General features: G+C 44.8%; 1 protein-coding gene across 1 annotated transcript in view; it reads right to left on the reverse strand.

Moving 5' to 3' along the window:
• The window catches only part of SOAT1 (sterol O-acyltransferase 1), a 454,029-nt gene that overhangs the window by 154,234 nt on the left and 273,685 nt on the right, over positions 1 to 26,110 (reverse strand). The window contains exons 6-7 of the mRNA XM_069641479.1: positions 15,007 to 15,114; positions 2,402 to 2,684 (exon numbers count right to left, since the gene is read on the reverse strand). Coding sequence (XP_069497580.1) covers positions 2,402 to 2,684; positions 15,007 to 15,114 — 391 coding nt within the window. The remainder of the gene's footprint in view (positions 1 to 2,401; positions 2,685 to 15,006; positions 15,115 to 26,110) is intronic.

Consider the following 26,110-nt stretch of genomic DNA (forward strand, 5'->3'; position numbering starts at 1 on the left):
TACGCACCTCCGCTTAAATGATTCTCCAGCTGCCACTGGCCCTGGGACTGACTGTGCTGGGAGCGGATGGGGGAGCCATGGCATAGTGGTGGCAGCAGGGTGGGGAGCGCCTAGGGACTGGGTTAGTGGTGGGATGAGGCAGCCCAGAGACTGATGGGAGCAGGTGGGGGAGCCCAGGCACTGTACTGGGAATAGGGTGCAGTGATGGCGTGTGATAGTCCATAGACATTTTGACTTACTATCCATTTGGCATTTTTGGAGGGGCCTTAGCCAGCCCACATTTTGCTCAGGGGGGCCCAGGCCAAAAATGTTTGAAGAGCACTGCGCTACAGGTTGTCCTGTTTTTATAGAAAGAGCAGTAGAGAGCAATAACGGTGTGTATAGTAGTGGCAGTGGTCGCAGTAGTAGCGGTTCGAGTTGCAGGATACAAGAAGGAAACAGCAGAGTAATTACTGTGCGTGTTGGAAGAAGAGAAAAGCAATAAAACTTAGCATTATGGCAGAAGAGGGAGCGACTTCATAGAAGTTTAGTTAGAAGCCAGGGTAATGCAGATACATTGCTGCGGACGGAACGCAATGAGAAGTTCACCGAATGCAGAGAGGGAACATTTTATCAGACAGGCTCATTAAAGAGCCTCTCAGAAGTACTTGAGGAAATCTAAACTATGGGAATACATGGTGATGTGAGGAAAAGAAAACACTTCCAAAGCGAAGTAGAAGTGTTTCAACTTGCTGGCGTTCTAGAAAAGGAAGCCGTGACAAGAGAGGCGAAGGACGGCACAAATCATTATACAGTATGTAAGTGTCGAGATGCAGAGAAAAACTTCCCCAGCTCAAGTGACGGCAGAAACCAGGGCTGGGGAAGTGGTCTTGCGTCTCGATTTTTATAATAGAACAGCTCGCATTGAAACAGCAAACCCGTGTCGAAAGGGAACCTCAGGAAACAAACCCTTTGTCAGCTAGTGCCAGCATCAACACACACAAGAGGAGAGACTACCATAACAAAATTAGGAATAAACCAGAGGGGTGGTTATTCGCCCCAAAGAAAATACCCCTATGAACATCAAAAGCAGCCACACAACTAACAGGAAGAAGAAAACATTGAGCAAATTGATAACCCGCACTTGACGGAGGCCAAGAAATATGCTCAATATTGATCGCCCCGTGCCCTGTACTTCCTCGTCCCAGTGCAAATGCAGTAGACAATACCTTGAGAAAACAAAACTAGCTGGCACAAGACAAACCAACGTTAAGTTATTTTTACTACAGTGACTATAAGTGTGGAGAAGACCTAGGGAAGATGATTGTCCCCCTTGGTATTAGTGGAATTTCATTTTTGAAGAGGTTTGGTGCATATAGAGTGTCAGAGTTAGAATAGGTTTTAGACACAGGACAGTGAATACTATTTTGGACATTCTGATGAGGACAGCCTCATTAGTTCGTTTTGTTGAGGCAGGGAACCCTCTCACAGAGATAGGGCCTATGAGGCATTATTCAACCCCCGTTTATTATTTCAATAAAAGCACTGTAAAACAAACCAACCCTGTGTCCATCGCCTTACTCTGTGTTCTGGGTCTTTCGGTTAGCCTCATCCTCTTTAGGGTGTTCATTCTGCTCTTCTGGGTGGCAAATGGGGGTGGTGGTTTGATTACTCAGTCCGAAGACTCTGCATCTTCGCCCATACGTACACATTGGACCATTAAAAAGTATTGCAAACTGTACAATTCAACCAAACATAGGAGAGCTTTTTTCAAAAGGGAACTAATGTGTAACCCATTTAAGGTGACTTGGTTTAAGGATTCTCTCCCAAAAGGTCCCACTGGGCAGTAAAACTTGTGAACACGTATGACCATCAGGTCTTGATGCCTGAAAGACTATTATTGAAGAGTAACCTGTAAATTGTAGTACTCGTATACACACTTTAATACAAAAAAAGATTTGATAAATATATCATGTGGACTTTCCCATATTGTGTGCCAACTACATTTCTTTTTTTAATGCATCTTATACACCATCGTGATCCTTCCTAAGAATTTACCTCGACTGCCCAGTAGTAGTACCACTTGGGAAATAAGGTAACACCCTATAAGCCATGAAGATTGTTTGACTCATAGTACCAAACAATCTACACAAGTCACCTTCCCTCCTTAGATGGCGAATTTAGAGCACACTGGAACACTCACAGTTGTATGCAGTCTGTATATATCATTGTTGTATGCATTACAGAGTCGGACAACTCAACAATGAAGTCCCACCAGCCTCTGGTACATCATATCCAGGTTCTGCATACATTCATAATTCTATAATATCCTCCCAAAATGGCTTCCAGTGTCAGGACCTGCTGATCCCAACATTAACCAAATGTTAATCTACTGGCCAGATTCACCTGCATCACAACTTACCTGCTCCAGGATAACAACGAAGCGGGATGCTGGTGGAAGACTGTTCTGAAGCACCACATATGCTGGCCCAAAGACCAAGCCCAGCATCTGGAAGATCATGAAGAGCGATCCAAAGAAGAGAGAGCGAAGCGTTCTGTGAGATGAGCTCCGGTATCCTCTGGCCCACATCAGGAATAAGCCATAAGGAACGATGAGTGTGGAGAAGAACATGCAGAGCCAGACCGAGATCACCAGGGGAAACTGGCCAAAGGCATAGACTAGTAGATCAAACTCCAGCACCAACCTAGATTTGTTAATATGGAAGAAAAAATAAAACCGTGGCATTACGAGAAAGAGCAAAACAACAAAAAACAAAAACATAAGGAAGGCAAGAGAGCAGAGTGGGAGCAATAACAGACCACCAAAATGGACATTAAGAGAAAGAACATAACAGGGTTAATGGTGCAGGGAAGGACCAGTGGGAGGGAGACTGAAAGAGACCAGGGAACAAACATCAAAGTGACAGAACCCATAAAAAGGAAGACAAAAGTGGCCCAAGAAAATAGGGCATGTGGGAAGAGACAAGAAGGGAAGGAATAAGAAAGGATCATAGGGCGAAGGAAGAGTGACTCGTGTGGTGACAAAAGGGAAAGCAGGGGAGAGAGAGAAACCTTTCTTTCTCCTTACTAGGATGAGGTGGTGGGTAGAAAGGTGGAGGTACAATCTTTTGGGATATATGGAAATCTGAAACTACCTTCGGTAGAAAGGTAGGTCTGACTCTTAACATTACCTTTTTCTTTGAAGAAAACTAAATGGTGGCTTACATGACAAGGCCTGCAACTTCTGACCCTGCATGCAGAAGTTATAGCCGTTAAGAAGATAGTCTTTAAAGTGAGCAATCTCAAAGAGCAAGAATGAAGTGGCTCGAACAGAGCACATTTGAGGAATTTTAGGACTAGATTCAAATACCAAACGGAAACCACAAAAGGGATTGGAGGGGACACATTTGCGAGTCCTTTTAAGAATTGAATTACCAGTAGTAGCATCTTAAAGTAATTTGTTTGCTCAGAGGTGTGCTTAAAAACAGAAAGCAGGGACAAGTAACCCTTGACAGTGCCAACTTGGAGCCCCAGATCAGCCAGATGCAGTAGGAATGATAACACCATAGGTGTGTCGCATAGGAAAGGGTCCACATTCTTCTCTTTGCACCAGCTGCAGAACTTACTCCACCATCAGCCATACAAAGATTTAGTTGCTGCCCTTCTGGCCGAAAGCAAAATCTCCATCATGTCTTCCGGGAGGTCCTAATTCTTGTATCTCAGCCCCTCAGAAATCATGCACTAAGGTTGAAAGTCTTGAACTCAGGATGGAGAACCCAACCTTGTCTTGCGAGAGAAAATCCTCTCTTTGTGGAGGACAAATTGGAGGGCAGATTGGAGGGCAGATGGACATGTCCAGACTGTCTGCGTACCATGTCCTCCTGGCCCAATCCAAAGCAATTCAAATCATGGGTTTCCCAAAGTTTATCAACCTCCTGAGCATGCAAGGAATGACTGGGACTGGAGGAAACGCACACAGGAGTGGAAACTCCCAGTCCACTACAAACATTCCCCCCCCCAGCGCTCTTCTTGGGTGAAATTACCCAGAGCAAAACAGCTTGCACTTCTGATTGACACTGGATGCAAACAGATCTACCCGAGGGAGTCACTAAAGGGTGAGGCTCTCTTGAAGGACTTCCTGAGCTAGTTCCCCACTTGTGGGAGACTGCTCTGCCTGGTGAAAGCGTCCGCTACGGTGTTCTCTTTGGCTAGGAGATTCCTTCTTGAAATGCATAACTGTACTTGCTGCCATGGCTCTGCTAACACCATCGACAGAATCCAGAACTGATCGGGAAGACTCACACATAGCGTCTTTCCCATCCTTCACAATATTCACAAATCCATCGCTCTCCTCTAAGTCAGGGATGTGTTCAGCTTCCATAGAAATGCAATCCCACAAGGTGTGTGCAAAAGCGCAAGTGGCATTGATCAATTTTAAAGCCATACTACTGGCTGAAAATACCTTTTTAGCCAGTGCATCGAAACAATTGTCTTCCCTATCCAATGGAACGGTAGGGTAAGCTGCCTGCCTTGATGTAGAAGTCGCAGCCTGTGCCACAAGCCTTTCCGGGGTATGGTGTCTTGAACGAGATCCTGAATCAATGCTATTTGTCCGAATTTTACTGATGGCTGGGTTTGTATCTGCAGACTCCCAGTTAACATTGACCCGTTTCTGAAGAGCTGAATTAAAAAGGTAAATGTGGTCTTTTTGCAGACTTATCCAAAATGTCAAATCATCCTGCTGAAAGGGTGCAGCTGGTTTCCCCCAACCCAGTTATTCGGTTACCTTGTTCATAAGTGGTCTGTAAGACACCTCAGAATTCTCAGACGGATCGGCTTTCCCAAATTAAATTTCAGGGGACGCGTCAAGGCCACTTGCACTCAGGAACATTGGGAGTTCCAGACCAAAAGGAGGGAGGGTCTTGATCTGAAGGTTCATGTTCATCAAAAATTCTATGAAAGGGATTTGAAAATTCCTTTTTCGGAAGAGGCTTGGAAGACTTTTCAATTTACTTTGAGCGTGAAGGTTTCAACATCTTTAAAGTCAGTGGCACTGGCCTCCACTGCGACTAGGATGAGTCTTCAAGGGTCGAGCACTGGGCCTCACCTAGAGTCGAGGCTTCCAAGGCTCTCGATGTGTCAACGGTTTTTCACTGGTCTCGAGGGCACCTGAAATCTAGCCTTTGTTGCTTCCTTTTCGGCCTTAGTAGGATCGACAGGTTTGTGGCCTTTTATCTTACCTTTCGAGGCGGTTGGGCTGCATTCTCAAAAATGTTCATCATTTAAAGCCTAAAGGCCTGCCATTCAGCTTTCAAAGCCGACTTACCTGGGCAGGCTACTCTGCGTCCAGGCAAGGAGTCGGAGGATGTAGACCTGTGAAGCTGCTTTTTCGATTTCTTGGAAGACTAAGAGGAATGGGGAGAACCGCTTCGAGACCGTGAACATTTCTTTTAATGTTTCCTCGGCAGCGACTAACACCTCAATTCATCCAATGAACATCTTTTGGAAGGTGTCATGCAAGGGGATTTATGAGGGGCCGACCAGCAGCAAACTGCCCTTTCGCTCCTTGAGCGCCTTCCCCATCATGGACTGACAGGATCCACAGTCAGCTGTCGTCTGGTCAGTGCCAAGGCACCACAAACAGAGGCGATGAGGGTCGATTATGGACATTTTCGACCCAGTCAAAAAAAATGTCACCCAGTCTTCAGGGTAGAGGATGTAGACATGTTTGATAATCATTCGAAGATTGTCAGAAAACAACCGTGCCAGATCCGAAGCAAAAGCTTAAGCAGAAAAACGGAACTGAAGTAATGGGAGCAGTGTGCGCTATTTATACTGTTGATGATATCAACCTCAATAGGGGACAGAGGACGTTGAGGAACATTGAGTCACCGATGCACGGCATCCTATACCGCAAAGCTGACGCTGGAATGGAGATATAAGATGAGGAATACGTAGGAGGACACAATCCATTCGAAAGATGTGTCTAGAGAGGGGAGATAGAGAGGAACTATTGGGCAAGTCACAATGAAGGAAAGTGGTTGTGGGGTAAAGGTGAGCATAGAGAGTGAAATTAGGAGACCGAAAGAGAAACTGATAAGAGGAGGAGGGAATGTAAAGTGAACATGGAATGAAAATGTTACTGTAATGAGAACAGTACTCCTAGACCATAGTCCCCTTTCCTCCATTCTGTTGGCACTCCTATCCAGTAGGGTGAGACCAGAGCCATATTTGCAGAGCAATGTGCCATTCTTTTGTTATTTCTTTTTTTTTTTTAAACACAAATGTTGCTTTGTGTTAAAAAAAGAGCAAAGAAAAAGCATGGCACATTGCTCTGCACATGCGCAACACCTAATTGTGCAAGTGCATGCCCCGCCCTCTGTAACCACTGTTGAGCGCTTTTCAATCAGAACAAGTAGACAGATTAGTAGACAGCAATTTCCAAAGGTGGACAAAAAAAAAAAAAAGACTATAAACTAGTATTACAGTAGAGCTTACTATCTTGTACATACTCTAGGACCTGTCCCTTCCCCACCTGCATATTGCTTGGAGCTTTCCAAACATGCTCTATTCCAGAGTCTGGAAATCTAAAACTTACCAAACAGGTTAGAGAGCACTACCTGCCAAAATTGAGCATCGCTCCAAGCACTGATGAATGTTGAAGACCAGATAGTTGCCCTGCAGAGTACTTAAAAGGGCACATGCCTCTAAAAGGCAATAAATGCAGTTTTTTTTTCTTGTAGCGAGGGAGCATGAATACATTTTGGAGAGGACTTTCTGAATCTTGTAAGCTTTCAGGATGCATGAGACCTGCCAGCTTTTGCTAGGCGCTATGGAGGTCTTTAGAACCCAGACAATTCTTTCATAACGTTTTTCAGGTGCCTCGAAAGGTAAGGCCCTGTCAAGGTAAAACATGAGGGCCCTTTGATCTTCCAGGCAATGAACCTGCTCAGAATCTGAGAAGTCAGGAAAAATGGTCAGAAGACAGATTTCTTGTTGCATGTGAAAGTCGAACAACTTCAAGGGAAAAAAAAAAACGAAGGTGGAAGGATGAGTTTACAACATCACATTGTCCTTGTGGAACATAGGATGCAGTACCCATGTAGAAACAGACTAACTTGTTTACATGGCAGGTGGAGGTTCGAGAAACCTGGAAGGGTGCTTCGTACCACACAAGGCAATTTCTGCAATGGCCACAGACTCAAAAGGTTTGTAGAATAAGACAGAAATTACTACATTTATATTCCAGGCAGGATGAGGTGATTTCACCAGCACAAGGTGTAGGGATGCCTCCAGTTGATGCATTACTATGGGATAAGAGCATAAAAATGAAATGCAATCAGTTTCTATAGTTGCCAATGGGCACCAAGTGAGCCATGCAAGAGTCTACGTTTACTCCAGATGAACAGAGGAGGTGAAGGCACCAATGGGAAAAACAGAGCTACTGAGTGTTGGACCCTGGTTGATGCTCCCAACCTGCATTAAGGACAATGCTTTTTTAAAGGAGACAAGCCCAAGAGACAGCAAGTCCCGGCACCAAGCTTCCACACTCACCCATTGATGTGAGGGCTTGTTCCCCCAACCCTACATGCCCTCAGGTGTATAAGAGCATCAGGCCGAAGGTTAATGAAACCGTGAGGAAGACGGGCCAAGATAATTAGGTTAGACAATGAGCAACCCACCGCCAGTAAGACTACTAGAATTAGTTTGAAGTTGTGAAACTCTTGGAATTTGGCTAGTACCAAGAGGGGTCAATGGAAAGGAAAGATGGTAAGGCACATAAAGACACTGTTCCATCTCAGCATGACGAGGGATCAGAAATACAGACCTCTAGGGTAGGCAAATTGAAGGCAACTTGATTTGAATGATTTGGTGAAGGAATCCCCCTCAGGGAAGTCAAACTCCTTGTGACATCTTGGAGTTCCAGTTGGGCAAAAAGGCATAAACTGCAATTCTAGCATGAACCCGCTGATAGGTTTTCTTTTTTGAATCAGTGCACCAATGCTTTCTCCAAGTGTGCCCTGATCTAAGGCATTACTAGGAGCACAACTGTTATTTGCCCTATGAGAGACTTTAAGACAGTGAGGGGTGCTCCAAAAGTACCCAATGTTCCCCTGGACAAGTAATCTTGTCCAGTTACCTGCATTTACTCAACAGGGTAGCAGCAGTGATACTTGTTACAACGTCTTTGCTACTTACTTGCAGTTTATCAACAGAACCTGCTCCCAGCAAAGAGCTCCTATATGGCTCTCTTGGGTTAGAATCCCCAAAGGAGTTCCAATGCTAAACTTGGATTTCTTTTTTCTGAAAGGCTACATCTGTGGCTATGTGCGGTCAAGGCCACTACCCGATTAGTAAACTGGAGGCAGGGGTGGCTAAATTCAGGTTTGGCAGTACATTTATAGGAGGTCTAGGATTCAAGACTGAATTCACATGCAGTGTGCTTTCCCATGAAGAAGTCTGAAGATCTGAAGATGCGAATAAGACAGCCTGTAAGGACTGGAGGGCTGCCAAAAGATAGAAAAGGATAAAGGACTGGTCGAGGAGATTATACCCCTCTCCTAACAGTCCTCCAAGATATAGGAATCTGCACATTGCCTTTGTCATCAATGGGATACCCAGAGCACAAGAGGAGAGTATGCCAAACTACGATGCATGAGTAAGCTCTACCGCAACATCGTTGCAAGATCACAAAACGAAAGCTATTTTCTTGTGGGCTCTCCGGGATCCAGCCTTCTCCAGAACATATGGAACCATGAAACTGGTGCTCCCTTCACCCTCATCCGGTGGGGTGTATCTGAATTGCCAGCCTCCAGGACACACTACTTCCAGAAGATGCCTTGCTGCTTGCTCGCATGGCTTAAGATCCGAGACGGGAGAAATGGATGACTAGAGAAGTGGAGATGGATTGAGATAGATTCCTACCATTCCAAAACAGCCTGAAGCTCAAAGAACACCTGGGATGTTGAAGAACCCCATGTTTGCCCAACCAGTGCTGGTGGATCATGGCTTGAAACTCCTGGTACCTGACCAGCAACACTAGGTGTTATACAGCTGCACCGGACTCAAGCATCAGTTTCTCTCTCCTCCAGTCCAACAGAATCTACAAAGGCTACAGAGTCTATGTTTATACCATCAATGCCACACCAGAGACCATCTTTGGCCCTGGTGAACTTTGACTTGACAGTTTTGTTAACTTGCAATGGATTTCCTTAAACCGCAATAATGAACATTGCATAAACACTGCACCCTAGAGACTTTCTTCTAGTTAGAATAAACCTGGTCCTCCAAGACCCTACTGTTACAGATGGCCTTAAGAACATCCAGACTCCAATAGGTGGTTCAAGGTTTATTTTGAAGATGTTATGTTATAGGTACTTGTATAGCGCACCGTCACCAATGGACACCGGGTGCTGAGCTTTGGTGCGATGCTGAAAATCAATTTTTTTTTCTGGTCAGGATGCAGACACGGTGGACCTCTGGAATTTCCTCTTTTATCTATTGTGGGCTTCCCACCCCACCAACAAGGCATCCTATTAACCCAGGTTTATCCGCTAGCTATCAGTAAAACTTCCTGTCTAACACAAGCTTTTGGTGAGGGCATAAAGACAACGCCTTACATACCTGGCAACCCTAAAAGGATTTCCTAAGGGTACCCTAACCCACAATCCACCAGGTATCTTAACAGGAACAGTTTTTTTGTGATGTGCCTTGTACTCTCTCCACAACCACCTACCATACTTGCTCACTTTCACTCTCCAATTCCCCGTCACTTCTTCCCATCTTTATTTCTCAACTATTATTCACCCCTCACACTACATTGCATACAACTGGGACCACTTTCTCCCACAATAAAAACTGTCCTCTGCCTGGTCTCTTGGTCCACCTACACACCTTCATCACCACAATCTGCACTCCATTCCTTACCCCTTTATAATGCTCTCTTTCTAGTTGACTTTCTGCCTCACCTCCTCCATTGGTGCAATCCCTCAACTGGCTATTGGCCAATCTAAAGCTGTCCCCCGCCTCCAGAGGCCTGGTTACACAGTTGAAAAAAATTTAAAATCCTTCTCAGCCAAGTCCCCTTTTCAGTCCGTTTGCAGGGCAGTGGCCAGGTGCTCAGGCTGCTCGTTTTTCATGTGATTTTCCTCATTTGCAGGTGAGCTTTGTTTTCAAATTGGTTTGGGGAGAGTTTCCATGTTGCTCCTGTTCCCCTGCAGTCTCTCCTCACCCCATGGTTTGTGTTGCCCCATAATTTGTTTAAGGCTGGCAGTTCAGCAGTTGCGTGTCACATTTCTGTTTTACAAGACAAATCCCACTTTCTGCCATTTTAGTGGACGCCATTCCCCTGTTTTCCCATGTGCACTCAGTTTTTGCTCTGAAAGAGAATGGAACTCTGGCCAGAAAAAGTACTAGGAGGCAATCAATCATATGACGGAGTGCTACCCAAATTTACATTCAAGACACTGGAGGGGCTTTCAGGGACTGGGCCTGCCCAACTTACTCCCTTGCATCTGGGACAGAGCCGGATCTGGCTTTTGTCCTGCTAACCCTCCTGCCCCAGGTTGGGAAGATTCACTGTTCACCCCATGACAAGGTCATAACCTTTGTCATGCTGCCAGTCAGTCTACGTGTCCACTGGTACTGGTTGAACTTGGCTTAATCCAGTGACCCCACCCGGAAGGGGCTCTGTAAATTCGAACATTTTATCCTACAACCTTTTTCAAGTCCTGTGATATTTTTGCTTGTACTCTCGTTTCACTGATTTCCAGAGCCCATACAGGGCTTTAAAGGAAATTAAACTCTGCAACGTGTGCCTGGGTGTCCCTCTGACTCCAAGGATCCCAAAGGAAGTCTGTAGACTATTTCCCAGAGCAGGGCACCCTTGCCAGCTACTTGTGCTCCTCACTGGCAATTTCTAGTTTTGTGTGCAATTTTAAAAGCTGCACACTTTAATAACCATTTTATTTTTCAGGGAACAAAGGTTTGTTTACTGCAGTGCAACATTAAAATGATGGCCTAGTTTAGGTATTGCAGTGAGATTTCACAACAAAGTTCTGTGTTGGGAGGGTTTTCAAAGTCACTACCTGTGGCTGGACTTAGAAAATCCAACCCAGGGTTAGCAAGGTTTTCACAACTACTGTTGAGCTAAACCACTCTTCAGTACGTTAAGCCAAGCAGTAATGCTCAACTAATGAGCTACTACACATCGCAACACAAAACTAACTTTCCCATGAGATGCAAACACTACATTTCTGTCTGTAATGCATTCATATTGCCAGAGTTAATATCATGTATAAGGCATCCTTTGCACTCAGTGGCCAAACATAGCTATGAATACGGCCATTCGTTACTTTAGAATCACAAGCAGTTACTCAGACAAATAAATGCAAGAACCATGGTAGTGTGAAAGATGTTACACTCATCTCAGCTAGTAGGCCTTATACTTGTAAGCATGCAGCAACATCGAAGTAGAGCCCTAGCATACTGTCACAGAGGGCCTAACTAATACTCCCAAGGACAGTTTGATGGTTATTACCACCAGGTTGCAAACAGGCACCATGGGCCGTCTGTTATGAAGTCATCTTCTGAGGCAGCAGGTATCAGACTACATAGGATCAGGTAAATGAGATCAGGAGCAAGGTTCTTTAGGAGAGTCCACTGACCCCTACCACCCAGGCTACGTATCTCCAACTGCCTGGAGTGGAATGATCACGCAAACCCAAATATTCCATGCACTCTCAGAACTTTCTCACATGACATAACACCTCCCGTCCTGCCACACAGCTAAATGGAAACCGGTGCCACAATGAGGAAAGGAGAGAAAATACCTTTCTACCTTAACAGAAACCTAACACCACCACAACGGCACATACACATCTTCACCACACAACCATCTCCAAACTTAGACAGTGATGCCCAACCAGGCACAGCCAACCTTCCGCACAAGGATGTACCACAAATCTACACATGCAACCACCAAGAATAAAGAAAATCACAAACCCGTTCATAACCATCAAACGTGACCATACACAAATGCATCCAAGCCCCATCAACACCAAACAGATGTTCAACCCGTTGGTGTACCCGGGCATGCTTCAATTAGACATCGCCCTGACAGAAAGTAAATATATCCTAGTACACACATCACCGCAACTCAAAGCGCAATGTGCTCACACAAACTCAAACATTACATGCACTCACAGAACATTTTCACATGACATCACACTGGACATACAGGAAGGGAGACGGGATATAACAAGGTCTTTCTCCAACTCTTCTAGAAATAGCGCGTCACTTCCTAACCTAGGTCTTCTTACTCCCTGGTTAGTTTCTATCGATTATTGATCCCCAAATTACCTAAAACTCAGTCTGCTCAGGTAGCAATGGCCGAAAGGCAAAGGCCTTTTTGCTGAAACTTCCTCAGGGACCTCTTGGGTGGGACTTACTCTGCTCCCCTGGGTGGTTCTAGCCATCAGGATGGTGCCTTCCAAACCCCTACGCCGTAGTCTGTCTACTTCCATGCCCTGATGTCCTACTCCCTAGGTCTCTCACATTCCTTTTCCTCCTCCCTCTCCTTATTACTCCTCTCAACAAATCCTCCCTCCTTCACACCACTATGCCCCTCCTTCCGCCTTTCCTTCCCTCCTTGCTACCCTCTCGCCCTCCCTACCTCAAACTACTAATTTCACTTCAACATCTCCCAAGCACAATCTAAAAACAGTACCACTTTCTCTCATCAACCAATACTGCACCTTTTCTACAAGGCACTTATGCATTCCTTTCCATAGTCCTTCCTCCTTCGGGGCTCTTGGTCTGCCACCTCCTCCTCTAACCTCACCCAAACAGTCCACACCTTGTTTCCTGTACCTGGTATGGTCTCTCTGCCTATTGGTCCTTCCATGAAGTTTCCATGGCCAATATTTTCTATTTTTCCCTGCCCGGGAAGGGTTACAGAATGGTAAATGCATAGAATTGGGGTTAAGGCACACCCCCTTCTGCTTCACGGGCTTATATCAATGGCAGCTCACATGAAACACTACTGTATAGTGTTTTGAAGCTGCTCTGCGGCTATGTGATAGGGCAAGCAGATTGTGTCATAGGAGCACGTTTTTGTCCTAGAGCAGCTGCAAGGCTGAGCCATGGATAAGCAGCTCTTATTATAGTAAGCACAATTATAGTATGCTTAATTGTTAGCTTGGTAAGCAGACTTTGATATTATTAGCCCTTAGCCTGGAGGATGAAAATAAGAATGATTTCCTGGGTGAGCCAAGAAGATGCAGCTCATTACATCTGAGCAACATCTCTTTCTTGATGGAAAGAATGTTGACCCTGCCCAAATGCGAATGATATGCTGTAAGAGAGAATGTGCGATTGGGAAAAAGTTGAGAATGTGTAAGCTACAGAGGAAAAAGAATTCTGGCGAATATGGTCAGTAGGGCTTCCCTTGAACCTACTTGACCAAATGGAATGATATGTATCTGAGAAAGTTCATTGCCTACTTGCGGTTTAATATTCTGCCCACTTCGGAGTATACAGGTAACTGGGTAGACATCCATTTTGGAGGCAAGACTCTGTAGGCTATGCTATAGCGCAGTTGAAAACTGGACGCAATTTATTAACATGTCCATGTTTGTTCTCTATAACAAGGGATATCACCATTTAATTGATCATATTGATTTTATTACGTCAGATCAACTTTGGAGTTTTTTGTATTCCGCAGACTCATTGGTCCTTACTGCTGCTGCCGGTTATGTTTGACACAAGGTTTTAACTTCTAAGATAACCGATTAATCCATTTAAGGGCTTGAGTATCATAGTAGCTGAACCAAGTAGAAAGATCATCATTTTATGAATTATTTGTAATGCTATGCTAACGTTTTGAAACAAAGATTTTATATGTCATAGTGCATCATTGTTGATGACTGCATTAAGTTTGAAATATATTTGATCTTTTTCCTTTGTGCCAAAGATATGATTAGCCAAGTGCACAATAACATAAAACATTTTTTTTTTAAAGTAAGCACAAGTTCATGTCATGGAGCCGCTCTACAGCCATGTTTAATTTGCATGAATCTGAATCAGCAGGCGGCACAATTCTCTGGCTACGCTCCGAAGTGGTGCTTCCGTTACACACAACGACGCACACTCTTTGGTGCATTTAGGATTCTGCTGGCGGGAGACTTCTTAATGAAGATTGTGGTGGAGTGCCTCGTTGCAGGTGATTCACAAGGGCATTGGAACCATGTTTCTTTCTGCAATAAGAAAGAATGGCCAGCATCTTTGTCAAGAGGTATGGGTTAATTACCAGTCTTACTGTTCATACACATATGGGAATTTAGATAGGGGACCATTCGCAAGGCGTCCCAATATCATCTACAGGAATTCACTTACACTGAACTCCAACAACAGTGCGCAGAAGTTGTAACCTCCAATGAGAGAGCCAGTGGTTCTGAAAAAACTGAACCTAGTTTCAGTGAAGTTAATGAGTCAGCCTTCTGAGCCTATGCACAAATCTGGTTGATCGCGACTTTTCTGGAAGGCTGGTCAAAGCAAACACCTCATATGACGTTCCATACTGATAAATTGTGTTCTTACATAGCGCTTAATGCCAGATTGCTCCTGCTTCTAAGGGCTGTAATAACAGGTGTTATGTTCCTATTTTATGGTACTATATCAACCTTGGAAAAATGAAATTTCAAGTTGGCCTACCAAAAGATTCAAATTTGCTAAGTGCAGGCTGTCCTCATGTCAAACACCAGTGCCTTCCTCATAAACCATACAACAAGGCAGAAATATATTTAGTATTTTTGGATTTAATGATAACATGAGAGATTTCAAGGATTACAATCAAGTAACATTTTCTAGTGATCCCGAGATACCTTACTCGGGTCGTCTATGCTATGGGGACTGTCCAAAATCTCACTCCAGGAATGAACACCTAGAAAAACCTCATCTTCAAAATTAATTCTCATGACCTGTGCTAGCTTCATGGTGCAGTGTTTATACTTTGTAGAGGATCCTTACCTGCCCTCATCGATGAAATCCACAACTAGCGTGCTGAAAATAAATAGGATGAGCACAGCAATGAACATGTGGTAAATTGTCCGAATGTGGTTCACTTCGAAGAGTTCACTGCAAAAAGACAAGAGAGCCATGTTAACTGAAGAGCCAAACAAAGATTTAAGAAGTACTGCAGTATACCACAAACATACAGAGCAATTCATGTTATGCCGAGACTGTCCCATTACAATGTGTACAGCTCAGAACATGTCACACATCTAAAAGGTTATCCAGAACAAGAATGTTGTATGATCACATCCTATATCAAGGTACTTAACTGAAAATGTTTAAACATTGATTAAAGGATACTTTAAGCACCAGAGGAATCCTAATGAGGCTTTCAACACATCTAAAAGGTTCTCTCTAAAAGTATGTTTGCAGCTGAATGTGTATGTACAGTTAAGTCATTGGGACAAACCCAAAACACAATTAAGTGTGCCAAATGGTTTCTCGACGACCTGCTCAAATGTTTATAAAAAATAGAAGGTGTCAAAGAGATCAGTGAGTAAAGCAGGAAATAAGAAAGATGGAAAATAAAGACAGGGCAAGTTTAACTAGGAGAGGATTGGAGGGTAGGGAGATTGCAATGACTTGCAGAGTTAATATACCAGTCCTCCCCCAATTGCCATTCACCCCAAAATTGGTCAACCCTCTGTTTGGGCAGTATTACATTTTGGGTGCCTTGGTATTCCATTTTATGGATCCTTAACATTTTCATTTTTCGTCATGGTTATTCAGAATCTCAGACCTTGTGTGTGGTCAGAGGGGCTTCTGAAACTGCAACCATTTTTTTTTTTTTTTTTTTTTTTTAGACACTTTCCTATGGTAGCTGTGAAGGCATCATGAAGTAAGACAACAGACTTAAAGTTCAAACAAAATATATTTATTAACCTAAATGTCAGGATGGTAGAAGGCCTAAGTTGCCTTATGCTATGGTGGGATTTCCCTACCTGAACAAAACTAAGGGCAGTCTGAGTCAAAGAGTTAAACATAAATATCTGTGTGTCCAAAATCTATTCTTGCCCTCACAGCTAAAGCTAAGGGATGTTACTAACAAAATAAACAGTGTTTAACTCGAAGTCTGAGCTTCTTCTAGCTCTCTGCTTTCCTTCAGCTCTCCTTCCCCAAGTGCAAGAAAGTTCCACAAACTCTTAAGATTACCTTTCTCGCATTCAAGTTAACAGTTCCAAACAAAACTCGGAGTTCCCTTCCCCAAGTTCCAAGCAACACAGTTAAAAAAGCAAAGGGGTCTTGAGGCGTCATCCTCAAGACAATACATGCATTTACTCATGCCTCAGGGTTGCCTTCCACAAGACTAACTCCCCAAGTTTATTTCAGTCTTTTCAAAAGTATAACATAACTCAAGGTCAACTTGACGCTCCTTCCGATTTACCTCACCAGTTCACTCGCAATACTTCTCCTTGGTTTCTTTCACAATGTCCGATTTCTCCTCATTCAGGGCTCACTGGTCTAGGCGCAGTTGTCAGACCACACAGTCCACCCATCATTTGTCACGCAACCCAAGATCCCTAGGTTCTGAGGCCACACAGGTTTTTCAGCTCCTGCCCCCATGAACCAAGTCACTTTCATTTAATTCCTTTTTTGTTGGCCTTATGTGCAGGTTTTACACTTCTCTGGCTTCTCCTGGTCAACCTCTTGGTTCTGCCATGTCACACAACTCTTGCCAGTCTGTGGCCTTGCCGGATTGCATTCACTGATAAATGTTTACCTTTGTGGAGTTTTATTCATATCAAACGTTCTGTGGCACTCTTTCACACTTATGACCTTTTCCGTAGTTTATTTTCACATGGGCACTTTGGTTGTTTTTGGAAAGGCATTTTTTTTAAACTTGTTTTCAAAGACTGCGTTACGTGTACATGTCTGTTAAGATCAGCCCTGGTTCCCAAGTGCTCTCCCTGACATTCACCGGCTCTTTGCAGCTTCTGCTGATGGTCCCCGCAGCTTCCTCTTAACGTGGCCAGCAGGCCGTCTGGCGCAAGCCTTGCTTGCATACCGGGCATCCATAGAGAGATCTATCTCGATCTCTCTCTCTCTCTCTCTCTCTCGATCTCTCTCTCTCTCTCTCTCTCTCTCTCTCCTCGCATTCTGTGCTGAGGCTCCCACACCTGTGGCCACGGCATGGCCCACTTGGTCTGGATATACAATATATGATGTGGCTTTTATAACGCGCCTGTAAACAAGTGTTTCTAGGTGTGACAACACAAGGAGGGACAGAGAAAGAGGACAAAATAACGATCTTACTAGGCCTTGTGTCATTCAGATTGCGCAAGAGCGGGGAAGAGGGAAGTGGAGAAGTGCCAGGGGGTAAAGGGGGAGTGCAGTTAACTCACAAGTGCAGCCAGAGAGTGGCTCATAAGTGCAGAGAGAAGGGACTGTAAGGTTGCAGATACAGACCCTTGAGTGCTGGGGAGCCCGGAGGCAGTGCGAGGGCAACTGGACATGCAGGAGCCTGATCCAGAGTTCAGAAGGTCACCAGTGCGCTTTGCAGTCAGGTGCATCAGCAGGGGAAAAGGAGAGGGTACACAGAAGCGAAATGAAAGGTCTTGAGTTGCTTCCGGAACCGGACGTGGTTCTGCTCAAGTTTGAGAGAGGCAGGAAGGCTGTTCCAGAGGGAGGCCCCAGCCAAGGAGATAAGTCTGCCCCCAACTCTCTGCTTGGAGAAGTGTCTGACCATGAGAGAGTTGGAGGTGGATGAGTAGAGAGCTCGAGAAGGTAGATGTTTTGGAAGAGAAAGTTGGAGGTAGAGCGGTCCCAGGCCCCAGAAAGCCTTGTGGGTGAAATACAGAGGGTCTTGAACTTGATCCTTGCAGCCACGGGGAGCCAGTGAAGAGATTTCAGAGCTGGAGAGATACAATACCTGGGCTTGAGGTCAAGGACAAGTCTTGCAGTCCTGTTCTGGATAAGTTGTAAAGGTCGAAGAGTAGAGGCAGGAAGATTTAGAAAGAGGCTGTTGCAATAGTGCAGCTTAGAGAGGACCAGAGCTCTGGAGACAGTGAACTTCTGGGGGGAAGTGGGAAAAGGAAGAATACCTCAGAGGAGGTGCAGCTGATAGTTTGACTTCTTAGAGAAGTCAGGGATGTGAGGAGAGAAGGAGTGGGTGGAGTAGAAGATGACACCAAGCTTCTTAGTCTCATAGGAAGAGGGCCCAGAGTGGGTGGCCAGAGAGGAAAAGAGGGAGCAGGTGTCCCAATGAGGAGTATCTCAATCTTACTAGCATTAAGGCAGAGATGGTGCCACACCATTCCTGAATTGCGGCCAGACAGTCTGGTATGAGAGAAGCAGAGGTGGCTGAGGGGAGCCTGAAAGAGCAGTGTCATCCGCATAACATTGAAAATTGGAGCAGAAAGTAAAGTAGTGAGCCGGTTGGCAAGAGGTGCCAGGTAGTGGTTGACGAGCAAGGGAGAGATGTTGGACCCCTGGCAACCACCACAAGTAGAAAGAGATAAGAGGAAAGACCCCAGTTGGACCTCATGGTTGACCGTGTCAAAAGCAGAGAGTATAAAGAGGAGAACGAGGACAAAAAGGGAGATTAGAGTCAAGATTGGAGATCAAGTCTTCACGGGTATTCAGAAGAGCAGTTTCTGTGCTTCTGACAGCTCTGACGCCAGACTGGTAGTTATTGAGACAACCAACAGATTTGGTTTGTAGAGTAAGCTGGGAGATGGCCAGCTTTTTCAATAGTTTGCCCAGGAAAGGAGTGATGAAGATCGGGCGATAGCTGGAGAGGAATGATCGGCCAAGGGCTTCTTTAGAAGGGGGTGCACAAGAGTGCTTAAGGGAGGAGGAGGAAGTTCCAGTGGCAAAGGAGTGATTGCAGAAATCGGCCAAGGCTGGAGCAAGGGTATCAATGTAGTCCTTGATGGTTATTGGGTTATTCATCATATTTTCCAGCAAGCGTTGTACAGGTCTTGGAGTAGTGGGATATTGCAGGCTTCGCCATTGGAATCTATTGCCTCCTTCCTGCTCATGCTGGCTGCATCTCGAACATGGCCATGGAACTCTTCAAAGGTGCTTGTATGGTATCCCCCTGGTTTGGTTGCATCTTTTTCCACACCTATGAGGTATAACATATATTTACCTGGCTTTTCCCATAACGTTAGTGCTGCCGATTGTATTTGTCCTGTTATTCCCTATGGGGAACACTACTACAACGTGTAAATGGCACTAAAGTCCCTTTGGAAGGTACTGACCTGAACGCCAACATTTTTCCTGGGTCCCCCTTTGGGTCGCTGGAGTCTTCTACAAAAGACGGCATTAAATCACTGCAATCCTGATACAAAATTGTACTACAATACTGTTTCAAGCTGTGGTTAACGATCCTTTCTAGAAGTGCAACAGGACTATACTGGCCTAGCACTGTACATCTAAGTGTATTCTGACTTGTTTTGGTTTAGCAGCCTGGGTATTATTGTAAACATGTTAACCCTCCTTCACTACATCTATGTACAACATCAAGTATATGGTCTACATGTGCATTCATACGTTTTCCTACTTATTAGAAGTTGTGGGGATTACGACTACTCTGTGGTGGATATTTTGTTCCCAACTTGGACTTGGTAAATGCAATTTAATGTTGCCTAGGGTTCCTGGCCCCCCTCCCCAACCCCTTAGCCTTGTGGGTATTGCATGTACCATCAGGTAGAAGCCATAACTTTGGACTAGGAGTGGAAAGAGTCTGCATTTGGCCCTTTTCTGCTTTTATACATACTATGTTTAACACAAAGTACTTTTGAACTGATAGTTAAGATGTATAATTCTATAAAAAGGTGCATATTTTTCAGTATATCCAAGTATTCTTTTGGAGTTTATGTGGAACTAATTGTACCTATCCAACAGTCTTCCTTCCTCCTTTTTGTGAAGACAGACAGCTCTGCCATAGCTACCTATTCAGAGAGTTTGGTCTATCTTTTGGTTGGCAATGTGTCTTCTTTAAATAGGGAGATTTTTCCACAAACCTTTGCATAGGGGTGTGAAACCACTGAACACTTTGCCTGGTCGAGTCAAGAGGCTGTGGCAGAGAAACAGTGATGACTAGTAGCAACAATGAAGGCAATGGACAGTATGTACAGGATTTAGAAAATAATTAAGTGGACAGTGAAGGCATCATGTTCAACTCCAACAGGTGCACAGCTGTGAAAAGAAACTAGGGTGAAGAACATGGACTCGAAGGACGAGTTCACACCACATTTAAAAGCCTTGCATGTACTTCTGGAGACCGAAAATAGACATACATGGAAGGCTTTGTACAAAGCTTCAAGAGACCTCTACTTTCTAGAAGACAGCCAGCCATTCTAGTTTCAGAAATCTCAAAGGATCTTTATGATGGGCAATTTGAACGATGATGGGATCATCTGGAAACATGTTAGGCTAAGGAGACCAGCAATGCCATAATGCAAAAGAAAGATGACGAAGAAAAAGAAAGGATACCAAGAGCTGTAGCACATACACATAAGAGGCAAATGGCATCCTACATAAAACTAAGGTTTTATTTTAAGCACCTTTTCATAAAGAGCCAGTTGAAACTGGGGGTGATAACGAATGGCAAAAGGCAAACAGCGATAGCAAAATTAGTGATCTTTGGGGCAGATGGGTATGAGGGCGTCTGGCTTAGCAGAAACAGGCAACAATTACTAGCCGAGTGGAGGCAGGAAAAGCCTGATGCAAAGTCGATGTCAAGAACAGAATGAGGAATCACCTGAAGGTTCTAAACAGACTATAAAAGGCAAATTGTATGGGTCCATCAACCAGGGCTGGGCATGCTGAACGGTTTCTTGCGGGCAGACTACAAGCTGAATTATTTCATTGTATAGCATTTCTGTCTAAGGGAACATAAATGGCCAAAACCTGACCTTGTCAGGAAGAGGGGTAAACCCAACTATGTGGGGGGGGGGAGGTGAACGGGAAGATCCAGAGCCAACATTAATATTGAGAACAAACTCAGTAAAGCAAGCCCAGATCCCATTTACCCATCTGTCCATATGTAGATGTGCCAAACCATGTCTCCCACCATGCCTCTTGCCAGAAAGTACACTAGCGTTTCTCTTTTTGTTGCGGATCCACTGCAATGCCACACTATCAGACGGACCATACCAAAAAGAAAGGCACCAACATCACCCACATCATTAGCGAACCTGAAGTTTTACAGAGCAAATCTCAAGCCAGCCCAAACTACCGCAGAGCCACCCTGGTGACAAAGACCAGTGTAAGGAACTAATTTTGGCAACAGTAAAGACTGACACGAGAGATCACAGTTCAAGAGTGTTTATTAAAATGTATAGGTAGGTTTGGAAAAACGCTTAATCTAAACCTAAATCTAAGATGGGAGCAAGCTGTGACCATCAAATAAATAGAAGGTAGTCCTAGTGCCATCTTGTCAAATATTTTGTAACCCAGAATCAAGCCTTCGTAAGCACTTTTATAGCGCCTCGATGACTGCGGGCTGCAGTGCGCTCTACAAATACAAAAAATAAATAAAAAGAGCCTATACTAAGAAAAACCTATTGCCAATCCTTAGAACTAAATATAAACAGTGTGGGATAGGGTTAACAAGATAGAAAGAAGTGTTCACAAATGGTAAATCAGTATGTGGTAGCCAGGGGTCTCCCCCATGTTTTAAGCACAGGACAAGGCGGGATCCACAACAAGTTAAGTGATATCAGGACCTTCGGCGGTTAAATATCTTGCTTCCTAGAACCTGGTATGTTTAAAATAACCAAAGTTCCTTTCCGATTGCACTTGGGGTGATGATTCTTCACCACTGGGACCCCCTCTTCTGGGCTAGGACCCCTCTTGAATATCAGCCTCCCTTCGTCAGGTTCACTATGGCTTGTATGCAAACAATTGTATCCGTTACTTTCATGTGTCGGTGGATGGTGGTTTTTCACCCCTTCTGGGCTCAGACCCTTTGAATGTTTGCCTCCCACTGTCTGGTTCACTACGCTTTTACCAGATCAAATTCACCTGTGGTATTCATGAGTCTTAATGTCTTTTTAAACAGTTCACTGTAGACATCCCTCTGTTGGGTTCACTCTCGTCAACAAAAAGTTCCTTCTACTTTCTCACTATACGGGATTCATCTCCCTTAGCGTTCAAATTATGTGTAGGTGAAAGCCTCGACTATACAGGTGGTTTTGCTAGACGCCTGTATGACCCCTTTGACCTTCCCTCGTGCAGCTCTCCTAAGGCCTTCTGGTATCAGTAGTTTCGACAAAACAGCAAATCAACCAGTCTCAATGAGCACCCACGTGGCGTCGGACACTTCTGCAGCCGGTTTTCCCCTTAAGACGATGACAGTTCTTTGAACTTCCCTTTTGCAACTTTTGTTCCAACACAGTTTGGTTTCTTATCGGTTGTCCCCTCGACTCACAGGCTGTGATGAACCGCTTCGCTTTCCTTTTATCTGGAGTCAAGGACGGTAGCACAGTAGCAAGCATCTCCTTCTGTCCTGATTATCAGCGTAGGTGTGCTCTGTGTACCGTTGACCTCTGCTGCAACACACGCTGGGTACTGTTTGCAGCCTTAGGCTTCCTTCCACGGAGGCGTTACAGGTCTGGGTTGGAAATGGCAAGGTCGCTTCTATCCTCGTCACCACTTTGGTTCTCGCCGCCTTTCTCCTTCTCTTGAACTGCCACCCAGGAATAGCAGTCTGGTTGTGCTGTCTGCCTTGCTCCTAGTGTGCTCTCGTGCTCCAGCTTTTATCCATGTGGGGGAAGAGAAAGGGGTGCCAGGTGTGTGTGATTCTGGTTAACTGCTGACTCTGCCAGACCTGTGTGTCCGGACATGTCCAGAAAACTGCTCTAGGGTTATTCCATTGCTTTCCATGGTGTGAGAAAGTGTCCAAGTCAAAAGGGGGGTTGGTAGAGTTTCCAAGCATCCTATGGGGTGGGATGGGGAAAAGGTGTTATATGGAATTATAGCCCTCGTACTGGGGGGGATTGGTAAACCCAGAAGGGTAAGATTGGTAGGGTTTGTAAAACAAACGGAAATGACAGATTATTATCGTGAAATGAACAAGGCGAGGAATGTGGGAACGGTAGTGTTTGATCAAAGTAGACTGGGAAAGAATAATCAGAGGGATGTGGGTAAGCATGATGGGAGTATTCGGATAGGGAACATGAAAACAGGGATTCTGGGAGTTGTGGTTTTCGAGTGCAATGTGGTTAGGTCTCCTAAGAAGAAATTTACCAAAGATGGAAGGGCCGCTGGATCTGGGCAAGAGAGATTCATTTGGGGGGGCAGGGGGGTAGACAGACAGATGTGGTACACCCTACAAAGATCTTTGGGATCCAGTCCTCTCCCCGTTCCCCGGTATAATACTGCTTCTCACCTGTGGCATTTCCCCAAGCACATCCACAGGCTCCCCTACTCAGGTGATCCTTCCTCGCTCATCCACCCCCAGGGTTGAGATTTGAGAGCACCAGGCTTTCCCTGGCAACCTGAATAAGGGATTCAAAAGGTCTACTCGGGAGAATAACTTCAGGTTTCTCACAGCAGCAACTGGAAGCCGCAAGTGTACGCGTATACAGGCAATCACAGAGACAGCGCAGTCCTGATTGGATGCACCAGCAGGGCCTATTGCATACATCCACTGAACCACCAGGGACAAATAAAGAGACTTAACAGTAGTGGGGACATGTTCCCCCATAACCATTAACAAAGACTTGGTACACATCCATTATGTGGCAAGTACCTGCAGAACTGGTGGGCGGGGCTTAAGTTTGTCTTGAAAGATTCCTTCTGCACATACATGCTACGGGAGCAAAGCAGATTCACTAGGGAAAGAAAAACAATTCCTGAGAAGAGATGAGTATTTATGAAGTAGAGTAAACAGCAAGTGGTGGGTGTACCAGGTGAGATCAGCAGTGGAGGACGACCAAGAGACCAGCAGAAGGAAGGAAGGAAGGTGCAGGAGTGTGTGGACAACATTGTTGGAGAAGGTGAGGCATTGGTTTAGGAGTGTTAGTGGTTCTGCAGTGTGAGTGTGTGAGAGACAAGGATAGAGTAAGGAGTAATAGAGAATGCTGTTACTGGGTGAAAGGAGGTTCTTTGAGTGAGGAGAGTAGTATTGTGGGCAGAGTAGTGGTGGGAGAAGAATAGTAGTAGAGGAGTTTGGTAAGAAGCGAGTAGAAGTGGTTGGGCGAAGAGCAGTAATCGAGCAGCTATATTTGTAGTAATAGAGTGGGTGGAGTAGTAGTGGTAGTAAGGGAAGAAGTGGTAAGGGGAGAGAAGTAACATGAGGCAGGAGAAAGGAGAGGTGAAACATCAGGGGGAAAGGACACCGGTGGGGAGAAGTAGCATATAGAGTAGAAGGGAAAGGTGCAAATGGTTAGGAGAGAAGTAGACTATTCCTAAGAGCAACTGCAGGCACTGTTCCCAATTCCCATTCGAAAGGTAACCGTGGCAGGTGTAGGGAAAGTTAAAAAGTCCCTGAGGGAGTTGGTGAACCAGCATTTGGGGACACCATTGCTAGTACACGCTCTTAGGACAGGACAGTAGGGGATAAGGTTTGGTGGCACCAACCCAGATTTACGGATTTCTGGCTAAGGGTGGGAATCCCAGGAGAGACTAGAGAAAGTGGAAGACAGCCCAAGGACTCACAAATACAACCCTTGAACTGTACTCGAGACTCAGAGTGGTTTCCATTACATCTTGCAATCCTGGTTCTTCTACTACCCTGCCATCTTTCTTTAGGTTTTCATGTAGCCATGGGGCCAAACTAAAGATATGCTGCAAGGAATTAAGCATCTTACAGAAATATGTAAAAGTGAGGCTTATCTGTCTTTATTCACTTCCCATCTACAATATTGCAAATGTAGAATACTGAAGGAATGTACTCTGTAATAATGAAATGATAGGGGAAGAAATTGAGCTACAAATACTGGTGCAATGTTATTGAAGTAGTAAAGCATACTAAGCAAGTCCAAAATGTCCAGAGTCACTGTCCATAACCAAAGCTCAATGTTATTACTTGATTACACCCCAACTGATTTGGATGTCATCGTATTATGGTCAATGATATACATCTCTGATTAGTATAGCTAGATAGTTACTCAAAATAATTAATGGTCCAGCTCACTGATTTCTAAAAACATGGTTAGCACCTGAACCCCCTTTCTCCAGGGTAGCTTCTGAAATCAGAGCACAAAGGACTAATTATAACTCTTGAGGCTTCAGGAGCCAGTGAAGCCAGCCCACCAGCAACGAGTTTGCCTTCTCACACACATTTTGAAACCGAAAGGGCAATACATGAAAATAATCTATTGTGGTATTCGTCCACAATGCTGTACATATATCACCTTTCAGGCCAACTCTCTACTGGACTGGCAAACTGCTGCTCGGCATCCTTTCAAGAAAGCCTACAACTGTCGCTTGAATCTGTTAGCAAAGATTTTCCTTTTATGCTGCTTTAATCTCTCAGACCCTCCCCCCCCACAACCAGCATGTTTGCTGGCTAATTTGGTTTTTCTTCACTTATTTTAGCAAGCAAGGTACTTCACACTCCAACTCATTTCTTAGCACAAACACTCACCAACCACTAAGGCTGGTAAGTGCAAGGGGACTCCTTTAACAATTTTTTGGTGTAGTACTACTACTGTCCTTTTGGCTGGATGCTCAAGTGGACCGTGACCCCATCTATTTCTTGTGAGACAGAGTGGATTTGTCATACAGTGTTTTTCTGATAGTGGTGGCTGTGTTAACCTATTTTTAATCGTTTTACAGGTGCACTGTGCACCTTCATTGTTACCACCAGGTTGACCTGTGCCCAGTGCAGTGCCCAAAACAGCAAACTTGTCTATGAACCACTGCCTTTGTTTGCCCGCCTTCCGCTTATGTGGTGCTATGTACTTGGAACTAGGTAGGTATCTAGGACCTCCTACTCAAGCTCAGATGAATCATCAATGACAGAATTCCGGGTGTGTATATTGAGGATTAGATAGCCTTTGTGTTTGAATGCTTCATGTCTGTATGTGTGCCGGGATAGCAACCAGCCCAGCATTCTGTCCATATGGGGATGTTTTGTGGCTGTATGATAGTGACCACTGGAACC

The sequence above is a fragment of the Ambystoma mexicanum genome, chromosome 1q, assembly GCF_040938575.1.
Source record: "Ambystoma mexicanum isolate Mex_15411 chromosome 1q, UKY_AmexF1_1, whole genome shotgun sequence".
Taxonomy (NCBI): Eukaryota; Metazoa; Chordata; class Amphibia; order Caudata; family Ambystomatidae; genus Ambystoma; species Ambystoma mexicanum.